Raw genomic sequence first — 21,699 nt, 5'->3', positions numbered from 1 at the left:
ATATTGAAATTAATTGAAAAGTACATTTCTGAACTGCGAAAAATGTTTATCTGTTTTCATCAGAGGGATCACATTGTAATGAATATATTTACATCTCATTTCAAGAAGGCAGGAAAGATCGGTGAACTCTCCTGGAAGCTCAGCTCCCCTCCCCTCAGTGCCCTAGCTGCAGCCCACCCACCCTTGAACCCACACTCTGCCACCGGCCAGTCTGTGAGGGTTCCCAGTACTTCTTAGGAATTCCCCGGGTTAAACATGACCTTCTTTCTTCCCCCCTCTGCCTCGGGTATCCAGACCCGAAGGAAAATGAATTTAGGCCCAAAGACTCTACGCCCTGCCTGTCTAGTTGCGCAGCTTAGGTGGTCCTCTAGCGGCCTGGTTTGAGACCATTGACCTCCAGTGGCCTCGCGCTTCGCAGAGGCTGTGCTGCATCCAGATCATGAAAAACGTCAAGCAGGTGGGTTCGCCTAAGAATTGTAGGGACCTGGAAACTTTCATGCAGCAAACTGAAAGCACAAGAATACCGGGGATTCCTGAAAGTGAGCTCTAGCCTTATATAAGCCTGTCTGGGGCCAAGGGTGGCGGAATGTGTGCAACAGAGGGGTTTTATTTTGAAAGATCTGGCGTTATTAATACGTTAAGGAAGCGCTCCCTTGGCAGTATGTGTTCTCACAGCTTCAACTCAGATCCCATAAAACATTCAGACGCTGTCACAGAGCTTGTCCCTCAACGCACGCCCAGCTAGATAAACGCCTCAAGGAGAGGCACTTTCGGGAAGAACCCAATCCCGTCCAGCTTCCGGACTCTTCGAAGTCCCATGGGGGAGGGGTTAGGAGGAGTGGAAGGGTGGCTACTGTTCTTACTGGGAAGCCTGGGACAAGAGCCGGGAGAGAAGGGCAAACTATAAGTACGTAGATCTCCAGAGATGCCCAAGAAGGAACAAAGTCAAAATTCCTGGTGCTGACGTCTCAGGTCTTGCCCAGAGGCAGGGAGAGGCAACACCTAGCGTATGACCGTCAGTGACCCATCCAGACTCAAAAGCTTTGAGGAGTCTCTCCCCACTCCCATTGAGGGTCAGCTAAGTAAACCTTTGCAAATCCTCCCCAGCTCAGCAAGTTTCCCACAGCAGTTAGAATGTAGGTATACTCGCACTGGGGTCACCGCGCAGGGGTCTGTAAGCCCCAAGTTGCCTGGAAATTGCGCCCCAAAGGCAAGGCAGCCTGCCTAACTGTGCTTAGGGTTGCCCTTGAAGTGATATCACAAAGACTGCTGTCTGCCACCGAGACTCCCCTCTGACACATCCCACACAGCCTGGCCTTTCCTTCAGCTTCACAAAAGTAATGCAGCGACTGTTGTAAAAAACATGCAGCCAACTTCGACTGGGCCTCAACAGTCCCCTCTCCCTCTCAAAACTCCAGATTCTAACAATATTCAAGACAGAAATTATCCAAGGGTTTCTCTTTCTCTGATGGTATAAAGTAACCAGACACATGGGTTTTGCTAAATTCTTTTATTTTTGTTTAAATTTTCACTTCAATTTTAATTCTTGAAGAACAGCCTCGACAACATATATCGCACTCATTGTAAGAAGCAAAGGGTTATATCAAAAATTATTAGTATAGAATCACAGGAAATCTGGTTTGGAACCAGAAAAAAATACAAAACAGATATAGATACATAGACACAGGACATTTTTTATAATTATTTGGAAAATGTTATTTTCCCCTAATCTTGTTCCTTTTTTCTTTATGTGCATACGATGTTTAAATTTTACAAAAAATGAAAATAAAGACTAGTATTTTACAAAATGAATAACAATGTTCAGTGTGTGTGTTTCTACATAGAACTCAGTCCGCTCCCATATGAGTTGTTCTCTGTACAGAATATATCCACATCCATCCACAATAAATCCTGGAAGGTCCATTAGAATCCTTCGATTTTATTAAATTTCTCAAGGTCCTCTCTCCGAATTTGTTGCCATTTTCTCACCAGACATGAGGTCCTTTTTCTTTTCCTTTTCCAATATACTTACATGACAGATCAGACCCTAAATACGTCTCTGTTCCTAGTTCGCAGTTTAGGCTGCCTTGCTGCAGAGTTGGCTGCCCTTGTCCCCAGCCTCCTCCCCTCTGTCTGGCCTGTCTGGTCCATCCTACCAGCATCCCAAGGCTTTGGAGTCCTTGGTCTGGGTGAATCCTCTTAGTCTCTAGGGGGTGGGGGCCAGGAGCAGTTGGAAATGCCCAAAGTCTAGGAACACTGGATGGACATGTAAGGCCAGTTGAAACTGCTCCCAGACAGCAACATATCTCGGATGAGAGTTTCGATGGGGGTTTTACCTACCAAGCGGACGAAGAAGAGCTGCTCGATGACAGAGGAGGACACTGTACGCAGAGAGGGCAATCGCAGCAGCAGTTTGCCAAAGCGACTGGGCTGGTTGGGATACTGGCTCCTCACATATTCCTCCAGTGCACATTGCGATTTCTCCTGCAGGCTTTCGATGTGGGCAGCATCCGACAGGCCACAAGCGTCTGCCAGAGCAGCCACAGGAGGGAGAGACAGGGAAAGGGGGACAGACGATTAGGTTAGTGAGCAGTAAAGGCACACAGCCATTAATGTTTTGAGGAGAAAAGGAAAAAGAAATAGGAGAAAAAGAAAAGCGGTCCTTTCTTCTATGCAAAGAGGCTCCTTTCTAGGCCATACTTTCCCACCCACCATACAAATAAAAGTCAAGCACCTCCCCACGCCCAGGGAGCGGGAAAGAGACACACATGCACACAGAAGCACAACTTTGCCATCCCTTTGTTTTTGCTCTTTCACCTTTGGATTAAATAACGTAGGATGGTGAATCCATGTTTGCTGCGTATAGCAACCTGTTCTCGCCTGTAGGGGAAAATCTTTCTGGTTGTGCTCATTAAAAGAAAGGCATTTGTCCCTTTCCCTCTGGATTTTGGGCTCTTGGAACCCCGGAAGAAATATGCAGACTTGGATGCAGTTTTAGGAGGCTTCTTGGAGTCTCCTCTCAAACCCAAATGACCCCAACCAGCAAGCTCAAGGAGAACCTAGATTGTGTAGTGAATACACATGGCTGGGGGGGGGGGGGTAAGGGATCACAAACTGTCAAAACTGAGAATCAGATCAAGTCCATGCTATAGCAATACAGGATTTGAGATCAACTATCTATACAAGCAAGGACTGGGCAACAAATCCTCAGTGAGGGTGGACACTCCTATCTGTTCCTTAGGTCAAGTAATTGAAAATTGGTCACATCTCTGCAAGCTATATAATTATGAGAAGAAATACTCCAGGCTGCAAAAAAGAAACATCTACAGTGATCAGAAACAACGTTATGCTAGAGGCAGCTGATACTCTGTCTCAGAACTGGGGGAGTGGAGGATTAAGGATGGCTTTGTGGGAGAGCTGGGTTTCCTGTGGCAGGACTAAAGGAGATGGGACAAGGCACTCATACTATGATGGCAACCAGAAACCTTTATGCTTCTTTCAAACCAACCAAAACCCTTTAGGTCCAGACAGCAGATTATCCTATATCCGCTAACCAGGGCCAAGCAAAGGGGGAGCAACATGGAATCAGGGAAATAGAATGAAGCTTCTCCCTTACTCCCTATGTTATTTCTTAATATTAATAACACATATTTTAAAATCAGGAAGATCACAGAGGAACCCTTAGTCGTCAGGAGGTTGACTAAGGATCAAAGATGAAGTTTGCTAAAATATAGATCTAGGAAGGAATTTACGTATGACAATACTTGTAAAAGGACACTTTGTAATGGGGAAGTATGACCCCAAGGAAACAACTTATTCAAATCCAAATCTGTGTCGACTGTTTGTTTCCATGCTGTGTATTCTTACAGTTCAAGAGCTGGAGTCACAAAGCCCTCTTCCCCCTTCATCTACAAGGGTATGGCCTCAAGCAAAGATACAAATAAAACCACTGAGAACTCAAGAACTTCTGAGGCAAGCCTCCTCTGACCTTGGGTCCATACTGCGTTCCTCTCAGATGGCTAACTACTCCATCCAGCTGATGCAGTACATCCACACTGGCCTGAGTTGGGAAGCCAGGGAGTTATTATGGTCAGCATGGCCAGGAGAGGAGCACATTGGGATTTCACTGCTTAGCGTGGGGACTCTGAGATCTGCCCGTGGACCTGCTTTCTAGAAAAACCTTGCTAAAACAGACTTGTATTTACATATATCTCGCATTACGTATATTTTCTGTCCCTCGTACCGTGTGATAGTCACAGCCACAGACAACACCACAGGAGAAAGACCCATTAACATCCCAACAGACTTTCCCTTAAAGATCCATATGACATGCCCTCAGGTGAGTAAAACATCACAGTTCCTAAAGTGCAAGGTGTCTTCCTCACTCACATATAGGTGACTCCAAGGAGAAGCCTGGACAGGTATACTAGGGACCTGCACTACTGCTTCCACCTTTGAGACGGAATTCCTATTTCTAGGTCTGTCTTTTATCCATCTAGCTCTAGCCCGGCCTCACACACTGTGTAGTCGTTCATCCTGCAGCAGAATTCTCCCATCTGTGGACAGGCAGTGTGAGTGTTTGAATCAATTGGTGGGTTGTGGTGGCACAGAGAGGTGAGCAAAGGGTGTAATTTAGTACATATTTGCACCTGATGAATTATATTACAGATAAGAAAAGGAGACAGACTATACAAAATCCACGTCTCACTTTTTATATGGTAGTGTCAATGTGGGAACCTTCAATATTTCTTCTACAGTATATGGAAAAGAAATTATGTAAATAAATAACCATTACTGCTCAGGCCCTCCCGGCTTAGCCTTTGTAGTGCAGAGAATGTATTTCATGTTGTGCATTCAGAAGAGTTTAGTGTTCAGGAAATATAGATGTAATCAGCTGCCATAACTAGAAATCAAAGTTATTATTGTGCTGAAAATGGATTTATTGTATTTATGTTAACTAGATGGCTCTTTTCAGAGTCAGTCTCATTTATTTGAAGTAATATTTAGGTATATGAATTAAAGAATTTTCTTAAAAGCAAGTTCAGGTCATGACCTAGACTTTGGATGCTGTCCAGAATATTAAGGATTAAACATACCATCCGGAGGCCAAATGTGAAAACCACCACAGGGGACCCCCATGCCAGCTTCAAATACTTAGCCAGAACAAGCCACATTGGACAATATGTCTAAAACTGTCTTTTCCATCATTCAAAGTTTGCTTAAAAGTTGGATGACTTTTGAGAAGGCTTCCCATGAATTCCCTTCTTCCCATGAATTCCCTTCTTCCCATGAATTCCCTTCTGGCTAGCAATCAAAACAAGTTTAGTCAAGAGTGGAAATGTGCTGTATGGAAGGAAGGTGGGTAAATTACTCCTGACAGTTCTGTTTCCATGCTCAGATATTCTGCCTGTGATTTCCCAGCAAAATAATGTTATTGTTCACTTCTCAGCACCCCTTGCACCTGGAAAACATGGCTCAAAATACTTCTTTGGATTTTTTGAAAAAGAACTTCTCACAGAAATGCCTTAGGATGGAAAGTTTAAAAGTGAAGCCTGCATAATTCTGCAACATTCCCTGAAGCAGGCACAATCATAGGCCTCTCCCTGGGAACACGTACCAGATCAGCAAAGTCGAGGGGATTCAAAGAACTTCAAGGACTTCAGGGAAAGGGAAGAGAGACCTTTCCTGAGAAAACCCCTGTCCAGCTAGCTCCAAGTCACACTTCTGCTTTAAGACACTTAACTGGGTGAGATTTTGAAACCCTAGTTTTTCGTCCCTGGCTCCCTTCCTGATGGATTTGGCTAAAGCCATGAGTAGGAGAATGCCAGCAAGGCCCAGGCCTGCCAGAGTCAAAGGATCCTGGTCGCTGCTTCCCAGGCTCTTTGTCACTTTTGAAAAACACATTTCCATCAAGGAAACTTATTAAGATAAAATGCATTCAAACACCGAGGAACCAGTTCAATAAATCTTCCATTTGTTTTAAGTTTGCACTTCATCCCCTTGCAAAGAATAACCCCACTCTCACCAGCAGACCTGCATTTGCACTGAAAGTAAAGGGGGTGGGGGCAGCCCAAGTCCAAGACTCTGGCCACCTTGCATACAAATGAGCTGTTCTTGTCTAAATAAATTATCTGCTTCTCTGATCGATATTAATACTATATTTGCTACATTACAATATTGTGCAAATTTAAGAGTCATTTTGATACAATGTAAATATGATTCTTCATGCATGGAAGTCAGGAAATATTGATATATTATCCGACTGCTTACTGTTCAACAAGACCTTGTTTGGGAAAGATATTTTTGCCATCTCTGCTCAAGGATGTTTTTAATTTGGCTTTGGAGGGCTTGGCTCTAGGATAGATTTATTAGAATGGTTTATTTCTTCTCCTAATGGAGAAATTAAAAACAATAGTACCAAGAGCAGTGGTAAAACTGCAGCTAACCTTCCTCACAGTGGGCAGGGCCCAAGGCCCATCTAAGCAGCTCTGCTCCCACCAGAGCCCTTGCGGGCTTTGTTTGTGTTTCCGCTGTTACCTGCGGTCCCTGGTATTTATATGTTTCCCTCTTGCAGGTTCCAGTAATAAAAGGCGGGTAGTGTTCTCACATACTCAGACCAGAGCCCTTCAAAGGCAACGTTAATTCACTTTCCTGGAAGTTAATTTGAACCATCTATCATAAGAGAGATTGTTAACAAGCCTGCTACCACCGCCTACACTTAATTTGATATTTTTAAGGCATCATTTAAAATTTCCAATGTTCTTGTGTTTTGCATAGCTATGAAATTTATCTCCCGGCCCGGAATCCTCTCATGCTTGCGGGCTTTACAGTATTGCTTTTGTTTTTTATCTTTCTTGTTTAGATAGAATCCGTTTTTTATGACCCTCAATAACCCCAACAACTGCAAACATGAATGGTTTCCGATAAGGGAAAATCAGGCAGCAATAAAGCGGGATTATTTATGATTTATTTGTGCGTATTCTTCTCTTTCTGCCTCTGTCTGTGTCTCACTGTCGGGAAACTCATCCAAGGAGAGAGCCACACAGAGTAGGAAGCCACCTTCCCACGTTCTCTTCCTTCTGTAGCGTTCCTCCCCCAGAAAGACTGAGCTCTGGCACACCACACACACACACACACACACACACACACACACACACACACACACACACACACACACGGAGCCACTATCCTCAGAGTATTGCCTCTCCCCTCCCCAGACCGTTGCCTCGGTCGAAGGCGCGCGGGGGTCTAGGTCGTCAGGCCAAGCCGCCGGCCTCACCGGAGCTCCTCCGCTCCCGCACCGCTAAGCTCCCAAGATGGCAGCGACGCGGCCCGCGGCAACCACGGACTGGGGCTGCAGATCCTGGGCAGGCCTACGGTGGGGTGAGGGCCGAGCCTCACAGCGGCAGTGGCTGCGCGGGAGATGCGGAAAGCTAGGCTCCCGCCGCACGGTGCCTGCGCCAGCTCCCGGCACAGCCTGCCCTCCCCCGCGACCGCATCCTCACCTGACGTGAACAGCACGATGGCTTTGAGGCAGCTGTACTCGGCAGAGTCGACGTGCAGCGCCTTGAGCTTCTCCACCTGTTCCTGAAAGATGCGGATGTGGTCCATGAAGGCCACGACGCGGTCCGCGGACATGGGCGAGGCGTGGAGGCCGGCAGCAGCCAGCAGCGGCGCCACGTGCAGGGGCATGGAGCACTGGGCCGCGTTGAGCACGAACAGCTCGCTCCAGGTGAGGCGTAGCAGAGACACCTGGTCGGTGATCTGCAGATCCGGGAAGAAGGGGATGTTGCGGGCCCACTCGACGGCACTGAAGAGGAGGCGCGCGGCCAGCTCGCAGATGTTCTCGATGCCCATGATGTTGTTGGGCTGCATGCACTGGCTGCCATAACGAGACGTGGGGTAGGGCTCTGCGCGCAGCAGCAGCGAGATGTAGCCGGACAGGTAGCAGTGGCCATTGAGGGGGTCCCCGTTTGTGAGTGCGTACTGGCCTGGATTGGGCTGGGTTGGAGGCATTCTTCCTCGCTGAACCGCTGACAAAAAGAAAGAGAGAAAAGAGGCAATGTGCATCCAGGGGGCTTGTGAACATTGCCGAGCCGCAACGCAACGCGCACCCAACGCAATGCAGTTCTTTCCCGCAGTGATAGCTCTCGGAGCATCTTCTGCTGGTTCTCACTCACAGACCATATTTCCAGGAGCTCTCGGTGAAGCCCTCAACCTTCACCGGCTCGGTGTGTTCATCCATAGCCTGCCCCTGGCTTCCTCAGCCAGGGAAGAACTAGGCCTGACTTCAAGGCCCTTAGCTCTGCTCGGCCAAGAAAGTAACACCCAACCCCCCAGCTACTAAGAAGCAACACACAGATAAATGAAACCCCATTCATCCTTCCACAATAATACAAATCGAGGTTAAAAAAAAAAAAAGTGAAGCCTGAAAAAGGCTACAGTACCAGGCACAAGCCTTAATGCACTCTTCACTTGCAAAGCAGCGGCGTTCAGTGCATAAAATGTTCCCATAATCGCTAAAGTGCCACAGAATTACCTTTAAAAGAGATACAAGTTACATATCTTACTGACCCCTTACAACTTTTGACCAGAGAGTAAGCACTCCCCACACCCTCTCCCATTTCCCCCTTCTGCTTGCCCCATACAAAGCTCTCACTATTAAAAGCAACAGAAATTTGAAATATTTCAAGAAAAAGTTGAACTTACAGTAGCCAAACATTATTGAAAAAAGTAGGAAATATAATTAATGTCTGTCTGTCCTGCGCGGTGCCACTGCAACCTGCAGCCAGCTTTTGCTCAGTGAATGCACCAGCTTGCAACTGCAAAAACACTGGATTCATTAACCATCTGAATGCAAAACGTAAGCATGCTTTGAGTTCTTAAAGCTGACCAAAGGGTTTTTTTTTTTTTAATGTGTATGTTTTACTTCGACAGTGCCAGCATTTTAAACCGCCATGTAAACAAAGCCAACTTTAGGGAAAGTTAGGGCTTCTGAACTCTCCCTCCCACCCCACAACAAATTAGTAGAGATGGTCCATGTCCACAGAGCTCTCCTATTTCAGGTTGGGCCGTGTTGCCTTTGGTTCTAATTCCAAGGAGAGTTCCAGTGCAATTTAACGTTCTTGAAACACAATGGTTAGAATACTTTTTCTAATTATAGTTTTGAACTTGGCAGTTATTTTTCAATTAAATGAGAGCACAATTCAAAGTTGTTTTTCTTCCCAGATGCCTATAGAATCTCCCTGGAGCTAGAAATGAAGTCGTCATATTTGCCTTCTCCTTGAGATCTGAAGGAATTCAATTTCTTTCCTTGTGACATATAAAATATAATTTTGAAGTCAATTACAAGAAGAAGTAATCTACACCCTGCAAAATTGACTGGTTCACTAATTTGACTGTAAGATATCTTTAATGATTGTCAGGAGATAAACTTTAACTATAAACCGCTAAATATATTTGTAAGAAAAGTGCTCCATCTCAAGCCATATGAACATGAAGCATATCCAAATTCAACATCAAAAGTTGTGTTTAATAAAAAAACAAAAACCCATACAGCACATCGACTAAATGATGCAGAAAAGCCCATGCCAGCTGCAGCCTATGCATTATAGCCAAATCAGAAGGATCGGTAAATGCCGTTGTAAATTGTAATTTGTATGCAGTATTTAAGCAGAGGGTGGAGTTTGATGAAGAAATAAAACGAGTATCAAGCTCTAAAAATGACAATACTATGAAGGCAGGGTTCAGTCACAAACTTTCCTTTCAAAGTCGAGGGGTGAAAACAAGGCCACAGCTCGGGAGGAGGCGGCCCCAGATCCCTGAAGAGGAGAGGGAACCAGTGAACAGGCCAGAAGCTCCCCTCCCCCTAATTAGACCTACAAGTGCAATAAATCTCACTCCTCTTTTTCCAAGCTAAGCTTCCTAAAGGATGATGGCAGCAATGAATCTATGGTTCAGGGTCCTCCAGCCCCAGTCCTCTCCCATTATACATAAAGGGTGCAGTAAGGTGGAGGGAAAAGTGAAATGAAGGAAAAAACAAAACCAACACGGAGACAGTTTTCTGCGAGGAATAAGCACCCCTGCCCAAGTTCATGCCAACACAGCCCCAAGCATCCTCACACACAGGCGGGAGCGAGACACACACGGAGCACATCCAGCAGAGGAAGGGAGGGGATTTTAAAACCACAGCTCACGATCCCAGGGACACAATCCTGAGCAGGCAGCGGGAGGGGTGGAGGAGCCGGGGAGAGGAGCGCAGGCCGGGAGGGGGAGGCAGCGGCAGCGAGCTGGAAGGGGGGGGGGGACGTTGGGGGAGGAAAGCAGCCAGGATTGGGAAGCCCGGACCGGCTGGGACCACAGGAGTCCCATCCCCACAGCCACAACCACCCGGGCGAGGGAGAAAGAAAGAGCAGGGAGGCGCAGGGAGAGAAGAAGCAGAGAAGAAATATTCACCTTCCCGCCTCATGCCCACTTTGAGGCACTTCTTGAGGCGGCAGTATTGGCACTGGTTGCGGTGGTGCTGGTCGATGGGACAGTTCCTGTTGGCACGGCATGTGTAAGTTAAGTTCCTGCGGACGCTCCTCTTGAAGAAACTTTTGCAGCCCTCGCAGGTGAATTGGCCGTAGTGCTTGCCGCTCGACTTGTCCCCGCACACCACGCACTCGATGTGCTGCTGGCTCTGGCCCGAACCGGGCGGGCCCTGGCCCTTGTCCCCTGCCGTGCCGGGGGTGGCGGGCGCTCCAGGCTGGCCCGGGGTCTGCGGCGTGTGCGGCGCGCCGGAGCCCGCCTGCTGCTGCTCGCCGCCGCCGCCGCCGCGGGCTGCCTGCGCTGCGGGGTTGGGGCCGCCGGGGTTGCCCCCGGCCACGTCGTCCTGCGGATCTCGCCAGCTGCTAACTACCATTGCCATATCTTTGGGCCCGGGGAGCGCTGGGGGGAGCCGAGCTGCTCGCCGAGGGCCGCGGGGCGCGCGGGAGCGCTGGGAGGGGAAGGGGAAGGGGAAAGGGGGAGGGGGAGGGGGCGGGGGGCCCACCGGGCGCCCCGGGGTCGCCGGAGCCGAGCCCGAGCCGGGCACCGGCCTCTGCCTGTGCCGCCGCCGCTGCCGCCGCCGTTACTGCCTCGGCCGCCCCGCTGCTGCTGCGCGCCCGCCCGCCCTGCTGGCGTTTTGTTGTGGTTCCTGCTGTTTTCTTTCTCTCTTTTTGCAGCCCCCCCAGGCTCTCAGGCTCCCCCCCCAACACCCCTGCTCCCCTCGCCCGCTCCCCCCGCGCTCCGTTCCTGGGGGGGCCGCGCTCTCTCTCCCCCCTCCCCACCCCCTGGCGAGCGAGCTCCCTTCTCTCGCTTTTTTCTTCTTCCCCAAGTTGCAAAATCAGAAATGGCACAGGCGGCAGCCGGGAGCGGCGCGGGGCGCAGCGCCGGGGGCGGCGGGCATGGGCCACGGCGCGCGCACACACTCGCCCTCCGCCTCGCCCGCACCCCCGCGCACACACACACTCTCACACACACTCGCTCACCCGCGCCGGGCGCCCGCCCGCCCGCCGGCCGCTCGGGCTACGCGCAGCGCGCGGGCTGAGCCGACATAGAGGAAGCGGCGAGGGCGGCGGCGTCGGCGGCTGCAGAGGAGGAGGTCGCGGCTGCAGGCGCCGCTGGAGGAGCCGCCTCGGCTGCTGCTGCGATCGCCGCTGGAGGAGCTGGGGCCCGGGTCGGAGTCCGAGCTGGAGTAGGGGCCGCAGCCCGAGTGCGAGCCGAGGCCGGGGCTGCCCGCACCGCCGCCGCTGTCCCGGCGGGAGCCCTCGCCCGGCTTCAAGAGTGCGGGGAGCTGGGAGAGCCGAGCAGGATGCGGGGCGAAGATGCAGGCGACGATCAGGGAGCTCGGGTGTCGGGGGGCCAGGTCCAGGGCCGGACGCAGCCAGCCATTCAGGAAGGCAGCGCTGGAGAGCGGGAGGCAGTCGGCAAGGAAGATCACACACTTTGCTCTTTTTGTTGTGCGGGTGGCGCCGGGTTCTCTCTGCCTTCTTCTTTCGGGAGGAGACGGAAGGGGGAGAAAAATACGAGATAATTCACGCCGGCGACGAATTCACAGCGAAATAGGAAAAAAATAAAAATCAGAAGAAAATATTTGAGAAAAAAACGAAAGAAAGAAAGCGAGAGAGACATCCAAAGTAGGTCGAATAAATAATCCTCTTCTTTTCCTCTTTCTTGCTTCTTCTGCTTCTTCTGCTATAACACACAGAGCTAGTTAAAAAACCCTGGAGATCGCCCAAAAATGTTCTTTTTTTAGTATTTTAAATAAGTGCTCTTCAGCCGGGAACCAACACCCTCCCTCCAAAAAAAATCATATATGTATAAAATAACGATAAGAAGAATACGCAGGGGGTGCCTCCTCCTTTTTTTTTTTTCAAGTTTAGTCTCTCTTTTTCAGGCAAGGAGTGAAAGAGAGGAGGAGGAGGGAGAGAAAGAGAAAGGGGGACAAGTAGCAGACTATGTAAGAAAAAGAAAGGGGAGAGACAGAGCAAGAGGAGAGAGAGAGAGAGAGAGAGAGAGAGAGAGAGAGAGAGAGAGAGAGAGAGAGAGGAGGGAGAGGGGCGAAAGAGAGGAGAGAGAGGAGAGGAGAGGAGAGGAGAGGAGAGGAGAGGAGAGGAGAGGAGAGGAGAGGAGAGGAGAGGAGAGGAGAGGAGAGGAGAGGAGAGGAGGAGAGGGACCAAAAAATTGAAGGCGTTTAAACGGGAGGACACTCAGAGCAATGTTTCCGAAAGGGGGATCTGCGCGAATGTCTGTATATAGTGAACTTTGACACTACTATTGAAACTGACACGTTTCTATGGAGATCGCTGCCTTATATGGAGCTCGTGTCAAGGAGCCAAGAGAAGGGCTGCTGGCAACTGATAATCAAAGGCGACTGACTGGTCAGAGCCCTGAATGGGGTGGGGGAGAGAAAATGGGAGGCTAAGGTTAGCCAAGCCTCCTGCACGCCATTGGTTGGAAATCCCTTACCCCTCCCCCCTTAGCTACCTACAGTAAGGGGTGTCGAGGGGAGGAGGAGAGAAAGTGAGGGAGGGGGGTGTGCTTCTGACAAGCACAATTTACATTGAGATCGCCCTGCGCTGCTATTTACTCTGAGACCTGATTAGTATGGGTCGTGTATGGTCACACACACACACACACACACACACACACATCAGAGGGGGAAGGGATGATGAGGGAGAGAATGCGTTGCGATGGGAAAAAACGAGAATGAGAAAGAAATTATTTTATATCTTCTGAAAACTTTTTAAAATAAGATTTTATGAGCGTCACTGAAAACGTTAGAAAAATTAATGAGAATGAAACCACCATTTTAATGATTTGTGAAATATAATGGGTCTAGAGTCTTCGTTCACATTCAACATAATCCTAGTCTGGATCCTGCTAATTTGATATTATTAAAAAGTCTCCTCATTTAAAAAATTTGAAGTATATCATAGTTTTGAAGGCGTAATTACTACAAAGCTCTCAAAACTGCAGTTACTGCCACAAATTCGATCCGAATCGATGGTTCCTATTCATCCCAAACATGATCTTAAAATAAACTTTCCAATCAATCCTGTTTTTTCTTCATCATTTTTATCCCCAGGATGCTCCAACTCTAAATAGTGTTTCAATAATTATTAATAAAGCATTAGTTAGTCCTCATATTGTCGTGGGGCGGCTGTTAGTGCTGACAACTCAGACTCACAGGAAAAGAGCAAAGGAACAGAAGATGGGGAAGAGAGAGAGGGTGGGGGGGGACAAGAAAGGGAAAGAAGAGAAGGAGGAGAAGGGGAGGAGGAGGAGGGGAAGGAGGGGGAGGAGGAGGAGGAAGAGGAGGAGGAGGAGGAAGAAGAAGAAGGAGTCAGAGTTGTGTGTGTGTGTGTGTGTGCGCGCGTGTGTGGTGTATGTTTGTGGGGGGGCTGTTGAGACCCCATTTCCAAAGGTGATTGGTTGCAGAAGGAGGGGCAGGCGGGAGGAGCGGGTCCCGTCGTGGGACTTGCAGGAATCGCTAGGTCCGGCTGCCACCTAGCGGACGGGAGCTGGCTCCCAGGCGGCAAGCAATCGAGTCCCTCCTCCCCATCCTACAGGCAGCCAGTGTCTTTTCTCCAAAGGAAGACAGCACTTTGAAAATTCTTTCAATGGATTTTTTTTCCTTGAAAGATCGTACTGGGGGAAAACGAAAACGATACTTCTATTAGTTACATAGTCTCCAATCCCACACTAGCACCCCCCCCCCCCGTTTTAAGATCGCTCTCCTAGGCAGGCTCAGAACAGCGGTGACAAAGCCGCGGCTGCCACCGCCCGGAGTGGGAGTCCCTCTTGCCAGCCCACCCCTTGACTCGTGAGAGCGTAAAAGTTTGTCTCTGCTCAAGCGTTCCGAGCGCCCCCAGGTAAAGGTGGAAGTAATGGCCAAGCTGTATTGAAGAGGTAGGGTTTCGTTTTTAATATTGAATCCCATTTTAAATCTCACTATGTGTGTGTGTGGGGGGGGGCGGGAGGTGGAAGGCGCTGCGTGTTTGCGGTACGCTTTACAGGGATCGTGGTCTCTGGAATCTACCGTTTAGTGGCCAGTTTTTTTCAAAGAGCAGAATAAAGACTTTCTTATGTGTACCGCACAGCTCTTCTATCTCTAATAATGGAGACTGCACCCCGTGTGCTGCGGCCCATTGTATGCAGCTGATGGAGAGGTGGACGGGGGTGACAGGGGCTCCTGGCCTTAGCCCCTCAGCCCTAATATTCATGTTCAAGTCTCCCGGTTAATTAAAAGGCGAAATTGATATGATTAAAAATACCCCCCCAAAAGATAAAAAAGAAGAAAGGAAGAGGGAGAAAGAGTAGAGAGCGCTGTTTATATAAAAATTCTAAAATTTACTCCCCAAATAATCAGAGACGGAGTCATGAGCAGCTGAACGGAGCAGAGAATGGGAGTCTGAGTGTGTGTGGGGGGGTGGGGGGTTGAGAATCGCAAAAGAGTGGGAGAGGAAGCAAAAAGCAAGCGTCTGGGAACTGGAGGCCTGCTGGATGCCGGGTCCCCTAGTCCAGCGGTCCTCGGACTCTGAACTGTACACTGTGGGCACCGGAAGCGAGACTACCCAGGCGAGTAACGCAACGATAATCGTTTCTTTGGAACTTGGGGTCTGTAACCTTCAACAGCGTGGTTGGGCAGAAAGGCAATCTTTACTCGACCTCCGCAGCCTAGAAATGCAGTCAAGGCGGCCAAGGTGGGACCGGGAGAACTTTTGCTTGGGCCTACTCAGAAGCTACTCTCGCCCTTCCTTTCCGCTGCACTTCCTTGGAGGTGAGGATCCCTGCCAAATCCAAATTCAAAGCAGGTCCCCCGACTAGCCTCTCCCACCGGGGGTGGGTAGGGCTGCGTGGGCAGGGGACCCGAGACTGCGTCTAGTTTCGAACCCGCTTGGCCAGCCTGCAGCGTGCGAGGCGGGAGCTGCGGTGGAGCCGGCTGGCCCGGGCACCTGTGCTAGCCGCGCTCAGCCTCCCGCCCACGGTCGGCGCGAGTAAAGTAAAGCAATCGATGACTGCCCGTTTGATGTGGGCGATTGTGTCAGCGGATTAAAGGGGATATCAGCGGTTCTCCCAAGCAGAGAACCCGCGGCGGCCGCGGGAGAGCAGCGAGGTTGTAAAGATAGACTCCGCACGCTGGGCCAGGCGGCTTGGGGGCGGGGAGGGGCTCGCCTCCCAGGAGTGAGGACCGAGTTTGAGTGTGTGAAAGGAAGAGCTTCAATTAAAACCAACAGGAGCGCTCCCTCTACCCCCACCTTCGCCCGGCAGGGGCGCGCCTTTGCGTCAGAGGGCGCGCAGGGCGGGCTCGCTGGGCGGGGGTGGGGGTGGGGAGCTGACATTCGGTACTGCGTCCCGGGGCTGGGGGCTGAGTGGGCTCTTGAATGAATCAGCCCTGCTTAGAAGGGCTAGTGAGGGGTGGGGGGTCAAGTCCTGCAACAAAGCTCAAGGACTAGCAAAGACTCGCTAGGAGAGACGTCACCCACTGATCCTTACTGTGGGCCTTTTCTTCCCGCGTTCCCTCTCTGCCCCAAGCTTCCAAATTCGCCAAAAGGCCTCTGGGACCCAGAGTGACCCCCCCCCTTTCCCCCTCAAGAGTGAAGGAAATCGGCCTCTTCAGGCCTTAGGTGAAGCTACCAGCTCCTCTTGAATGAGGTCGCAATTCTCAGCCTTAGCTCTAGGAGTAGGCACGGGAGGCTATTTGTTGGTGCCCATAGTAGGCAAAGTCTCAGGCTTTTGGAAAGGGGGAAATGCTTGCATTCTTTTGAGTCAAGTGTACCCAGTCTCTTGAGAGGAGTTAGCATCAAGCAGAGACATTTTGAGGAGGGCCTTGACTACCCTTGGGACTCAGTCTAGTCCAGTAGCACCTAGGACTCAACGTCTCCAGTGTCTGTGCTCTTCAGATTAGCCACTGCCTCCACCAAAATGGCTTCCGTAGAGGCGCTGCTGGTCAGCCCAGGGTCTGGGAACTTTTGGCCTTGTTTCTTAAAGCCACTGTGGTTTGACAACAGTCTAACTTGCCACAGTCGTCCCTGGTCCTAGTATCTGTGGTTGGATAACGCACCTCAGAAAAATGCTCATAGTTTTTCAAGGGCACCAGAGTCCTCAAACTGTGAAATTACACACGCATACCCAGGCACGCTCAAATGCTGAAATGCTAGAATAGAAAGAGCAGTTGCGATTTCCATCGTTTCCCTCCCATTCTCTTTTTTCAGCGTTCTTCCTCCTCTTTGCACCCACACTGTCAGCCCCACGCCAGCAAGCTCCCTTGAAAAGTTAAATTGAGTTTGAAAGTGATTGCTGGACAGGCACCCGTTGTGAACTTTGCCTCAGCACCCTAAGGGTCTTGCTAGTGTGGGGTCGAGGGCAGGGACATGGTGCTTAGCTTTCCCCAGGGTCACTCCCTTTGCTTAGACAAGTCTGGGGACTCTAAGGGCCTTGCAGGGAGGCCTCTGGAAGGCCTCATCCAGAGGGTTCTTTTTGTAGCTTTCTTCTACTTTCCTAGAGACTATGGAGAACTGTCCAACAAACAGGGGCTCCAGTGCAATTCACCTAGATTAAATGAGAAGGTGCCCTCTGCTTGGGCAGGGGAATTAAGCTGTGAATTTACTCCATTCCTTATGCTCTTTTAGCATCATGGTTGGGTCTTAGTCGGTTTGCCTTGATTTCCCAGCCAGCTTTCTGGTGAGTGACAGGTAGAGGGGGAGGGATGCCGAGTCTGTGGCTACCTACACAGTGGGAACTGGTGTTCGAAGCCCAAGTTCCTGAGTCCAAGCGGCCTCTTTACCCCATTTACATAACCTGCACAGCTTTTTTACCAGGTAGGTAAATAGGCCAACCTTTTCTTCTCTAATCTTTGGCTCCTTTCACACTGTCAGTTTGTTCTCTAGAAAGACACAGATCACACGCATTTTAGGTTTCTGTTAAGTTACGCTGAAAAAGAGAGCTTTGTAGAGACATTTCATAAATCTAGCCCAAGAGCCAATGAGACTGTCCAATGGCACATGTGTATAGAAACTTCTCCTGTCCAGCACGTTCTTACCCTTAAGTCGTTTAAACAGTATTATTCTGTCTAGAGAAACCACAGGACAGAAGCAACCCTTTTACCAAGCTCATGTGGAGTGATGAATGTGCTTGCAAACCCTTCGAGAGAGGTCAGTGCTTCTGATCCTGATGTAGGCCTTTCCCAAAGAGCTTGTTTTAAAGTTTCCAAATCAAGTTATCTCCCTTGGCATGAGGCTAAAGTCAGGGAGAACACAGTTGAAGAGACATGATATAAACATGACAGTGAACAGATCTTTTGGAGGGAAACAATGGGGAGAGGTACAGGAATGCCCAACCAATGTTTTAGGATTACTAAAGCTAAAATAATACGTAAATAAATATGTTCCAGCTAGATCAGAAATCTACCCTCCCATTCCCAAGACTGACAGTAGTCTGCATTATAGCTGCCTATTGTTAAAAAGTTATGCCTCTGTCAACATGAAGGCCAGGGTGACAAGTCCAGGCTAGGATTTGGGCTTCGGTTGACCTGAGGAAATGGATCTAGTAGCCCATAGGGTTCAATGAGCCTTGGAAATACTAGGCTTCCATATCCATTGTTACTCTGGTAGTCCAGACATTTCTTCTTAGTCATCTTTGAGAAAAAAAAAAGGCTCAGAAAGAAGTACTTTACCTTAGTAAGTTGTTTAGTGTTCTAACTCAAACCAAGACATTTATAAAACATATTTTGGGAAAGATGAGAGAGACATCCCAGTGTGCAGGGGGTTTCAGTTAGAGAGCCCAGGATTAAGAATTTTTGGGGTGGGGACAGCCAGAGGGTAAAGCAAGAGCTGACATTTAGATGCAAACCAAGAGGAAAATAGACAGTCATTCCCAGAACATCAGTGAAGTCAGAGTCAAATATTTACCTTTTATAAAATCCAAGTATAGCCTAAGAAATACTGCAAGAAAGAAAGGAAGGAAGGAAGGAAGAAAGAAAGGTTGCCTTTTAATGTTACAATACACATACTTTTATTTTTAAATGCATGACTTGGCTGAAAAATAACTGGATGGCTAGTCTTTCCAAAGAAAATGGGTTGGTTTCAGTGAAAAGATGAAGTTTTGAAATGAGTTTGAAGGTTGTTAGACTATCCTGACAATACAATCGACTGTACTATATAATCATTTTCCTTAATAGTTACCTGTCAGAGCACCCCTTTCTCTTGCTACAGGATTAGCTCATCAGAGGTAGAGCTGAGTTGGACATTTCACTAACTAAAGACGGCTTGAATATGTTTAAATCTCTAATTCCATTTTCTTCACTGACTATAATATAAACTAGTGATGGAGGAAAAGCCCAGCAAATCTAGTAACTGCATTCTTATTACAATTGTGTTTACCTACCAGAAAACTGATCAAAATAGGAAACCTAATAATTTCTTTTAAACTGTCAGTAGAAAGACATGTTTATTACAGTGGCCTCCATGTTTGAGGGGGTAAAGGTTCAGGTAAAGTTTAAATAAAGAAGAAAGAATACAGTATATCTCTGATACAAACCGTACAGGACAGTAAATAGTTATGTTCTGTGTGAGGATATGTATATTTTATTTTCCCATGTCAGAAGTAGAAAATCCATGTAGCTCATCCACAGGAGGAGTTAATAAAGTATTCCAAATGCATGACCTAACAAAACTCAGGGTAGTTCTATGTTTTATTGTTAACCCCTTGCACGGAATCTTCTGAAGCTGAAAGGAGGAAGTAAAGGGCTTTTGTGTGAGTTGATCCTGGTCTATTCTAGGGCTCAGGTTGGTGTGAAAGGGATGAGGAGGTCACTTGAAATCTCCTTTTATCTACTCTTATTTTCTCTGTGGATCAGCAACTTTGAATAGACATCATCTAATCGCTCTTAATGGAAAGAAACTATGGGAGCAACAAAAATGCCTTTGCTCCAGAAGGGAATACATGCTTGCAGACAGCTAGCTGGACTTGCAAAGGACTGCATCTCTGCACACACGAGCTTAGGTGTTTGGGGTTCGTGGATGTGTGTATATATTTCACACACTGAAGGGGCTGAGTGGATTCTGTTGCTCTTTGTGTACATTTTAATTTTCTATCACATCGGGTGACACTTTTAGCTGACTCTTCCTTAAGTTTGTTCTTGTCTTCAGTTTCTGACCACATTTAAGCATTATACAAACACAAATAAGAACTCAATTGTTAGTCTGTTAGAAAAGACATCTTATTTCCTTTCTGTTTTCCACCAGAAGTTACCTGATAGAAGGGTCTCTTCTCAGAGGGTGGAGATGATATGACAGGTGGGACAGACTGGTAGCAAGCCTTTTACTTTCAATTTCTCTTGCTTCAAATTCAACTACACAAAACACAATAAATAAGTGGAAAATAAAAGCTGAACATAAAGTTCATTAAACAGTTTCTTTCTTTATATTTCTATTTTCAACTCCTTGAAGCTGATGATTGATTATAAATTATTTTAAAATTAGAATTATTTAGTAAGACTCAGGCTGAGTAAAACAGAACTGAATGCATCTTCCTTTGGGTTTGCTACATTTACTTTAAAAAGAAATACGAATAGCTATCTAGAAAAGGACATGTGATTTCTAGGACTGAAAGCAACTGCAACTGGGCTTTCCCTCCCTAGGAAGCACCCCCCTCCATGTTCTTCTAAGCAGAATTCTAAGCCTGGGACACTGCTATAAATTCCTCTTGGGAAATACTCCGTTACCAGGGCTACAAGTTCTCATGTCAAACTGCCAGTCTCTGCTCCCTGATACAGATACCCTTGGCTGTAGATACTGGGAGCTCCAGCTGCCCTTCTCTGTCTACCAGCCTGCTGAGGTTGCAGCTCAGAAGTTAGAAACTGGATGGGGGCAGATTAATCTCTCTTTACCTCTTCTTTCCCTCCCAGGATTTGAACCCCAACTGATATATTTCCTGGGGTTTCCTGGGGAATAGGAGCACAGGGGCAACCCCGTCCACTAAAGATTAAATGAAGTAGAAGATTCTTAGCTGTGGGTACTTGGAAGCTGCTGGTGGGGCGTCAAACCAGCATTTAACACATTGTTTCCACTCAATGTACATACATCCTGGGCCAATTGGGTTTAACTTTGGGAAAGAAGGAAGAAAAAGATCTAGAAAGAAAAAACAGCGGAAAGGGAAACAACCAAGAAAAGAAAGTTAAAAATTATGGATAAATCCCATTTTCAAGGGGTACATGGTTTTAGGCTCAGAGCCGCAGCAGACAGAAACCAGGCATCTTGGCCTTTCTAGCCTTTTCTTTTCTGGAGTCCCGTTGGGAACTGGTGGCTGCTTCCTCCAGATGCGAGCTCAGAGCTCTTCTTGGGTGGGTGTTATTTGATTCACATTTATCTCTTTGGGACAGTAGGGGTGGTCCTGGGGGGGGGATGGGAGAAGGGGCGTCATTTAGAACTCATTGTTTCCTTTGTATTTTGATTTAAAAATTTTATTGGAGGTTTTGGTAGCACAAACTGCTTCCTCTGGTTACTGCTTAGCAGAAGAAACAGTGATTTCCTCTGTAGGTATTCGGCCTGATGGACACTGACCTTGAAGCTCAGACTGTATGGGGCACCGCCTCCCCACCTTGGTCCCGGAGCCACCCTGGCCCCCAAATATCATCTGTTTGCTCCCACCTGCTTTTCTGGCTCCTGGGTGCAGTTCAGAGGGGGCAAAAGGCAAGTCCCTTTGTGGCAAAGACTTGTCCATGCAAATTTAACGCTGAATAAATTAACCTCAAACCAGCAAGTTGGGGTGTAGTAGTTTAGCAGACTAATTGCAGACAATGTAGCTGAAATGACTTTTCCAATTAGCTGCTGGTTGGAGTTTAGTTGGAGGAACTGTCAGCTCCAACGATGGGTAATTGCTTTATTGCTCACAAAACTATCATCTATTTAGAACATATGTGCTAATTACTCTAGATGGGCGTCGACAAAGAGACCATAAATCTAATAGCACTTTAAAAAGTCTACGGTGCTTGTAAGCAACCCCAGCCCCTTCACTTTCAGCCAGGCCCCGGTTAGTGTGGTACGTGACTTTCTGGGAGGTACAGGTTGGACTGAAGGAGCCAACCGGGGTGCTGCGGTCAAATTGAGCAGAGAAGAGCAAGCGTTCCCTGCTCGCGGCTCAACGTGAAGGTAGTACATCACTGTCATCAAAACC

The 21,699-nt window shown here is 48.3% G+C and overlaps 1 protein-coding gene and 1 long non-coding RNA gene across 8 annotated transcripts in view; one reads left to right on the top strand and one right to left on the bottom strand.

Annotated features, from left to right (window-relative positions):
* Positions 1–1,501: 1,501 nt before the first annotated feature.
* Nr2f1 (nuclear receptor subfamily 2 group F member 1) lies at positions 1,502–11,216 on the bottom strand. Of its 2 annotated transcripts, none has more exons than XM_057789717.1 (3): positions 10,456–11,216; positions 7,506–8,033; positions 1,502–2,528 (listed from the first exon to the last, which is right to left on the bottom strand). In XM_057789717.1, the coding sequence occupies exons 1-3, from the start codon at positions 10,907–10,909 to the stop codon at positions 2,248–2,250; spliced, it is 1,263 nt and encodes a 420-aa protein (XP_057645700.1). In that variant the 5' UTR covers positions 10,910–11,216; the 3' UTR covers positions 1,502–2,247. The 2 variants fall into 2 exon arrangements, with proteins under 2 accessions (XP_057645700.1, XP_057645701.1); XM_057789718.1 differs by lacking the exon at positions 10,456–11,216 and adding an exon at positions 8,710–10,168.
* LOC130887333 (uncharacterized) overlaps positions 10,383–21,699 on the top strand; it is a 32,684-nt gene continuing 21,367 nt past the window's right edge. For 3 of the 6 annotated variants that reach the window (XR_009058365.1, XR_009058363.1, XR_009058362.1), the window contains exon 1: positions 14,275–14,433. This is a non-coding gene — a long non-coding RNA (uncharacterized LOC130887333). Of the gene's footprint in view, positions 10,614–14,274; positions 14,434–15,017; positions 15,305–21,699 lie in introns of those variants that run through there. The other 3 variants (XR_009058364.1, XR_009058366.1, XR_009058367.1) reach the window with 3 other exon arrangements.

The sequence above is a fragment of the Chionomys nivalis genome, chromosome 15, assembly GCF_950005125.1.
Source record: "Chionomys nivalis chromosome 15, mChiNiv1.1, whole genome shotgun sequence".
NCBI classification, from domain to species: domain Eukaryota; kingdom Metazoa; phylum Chordata; class Mammalia; order Rodentia; family Cricetidae; genus Chionomys; species Chionomys nivalis.
Note: the sequence above shows the minus strand (reverse complement) of the source record. Positions and strands in the feature narration are given on the sequence as shown.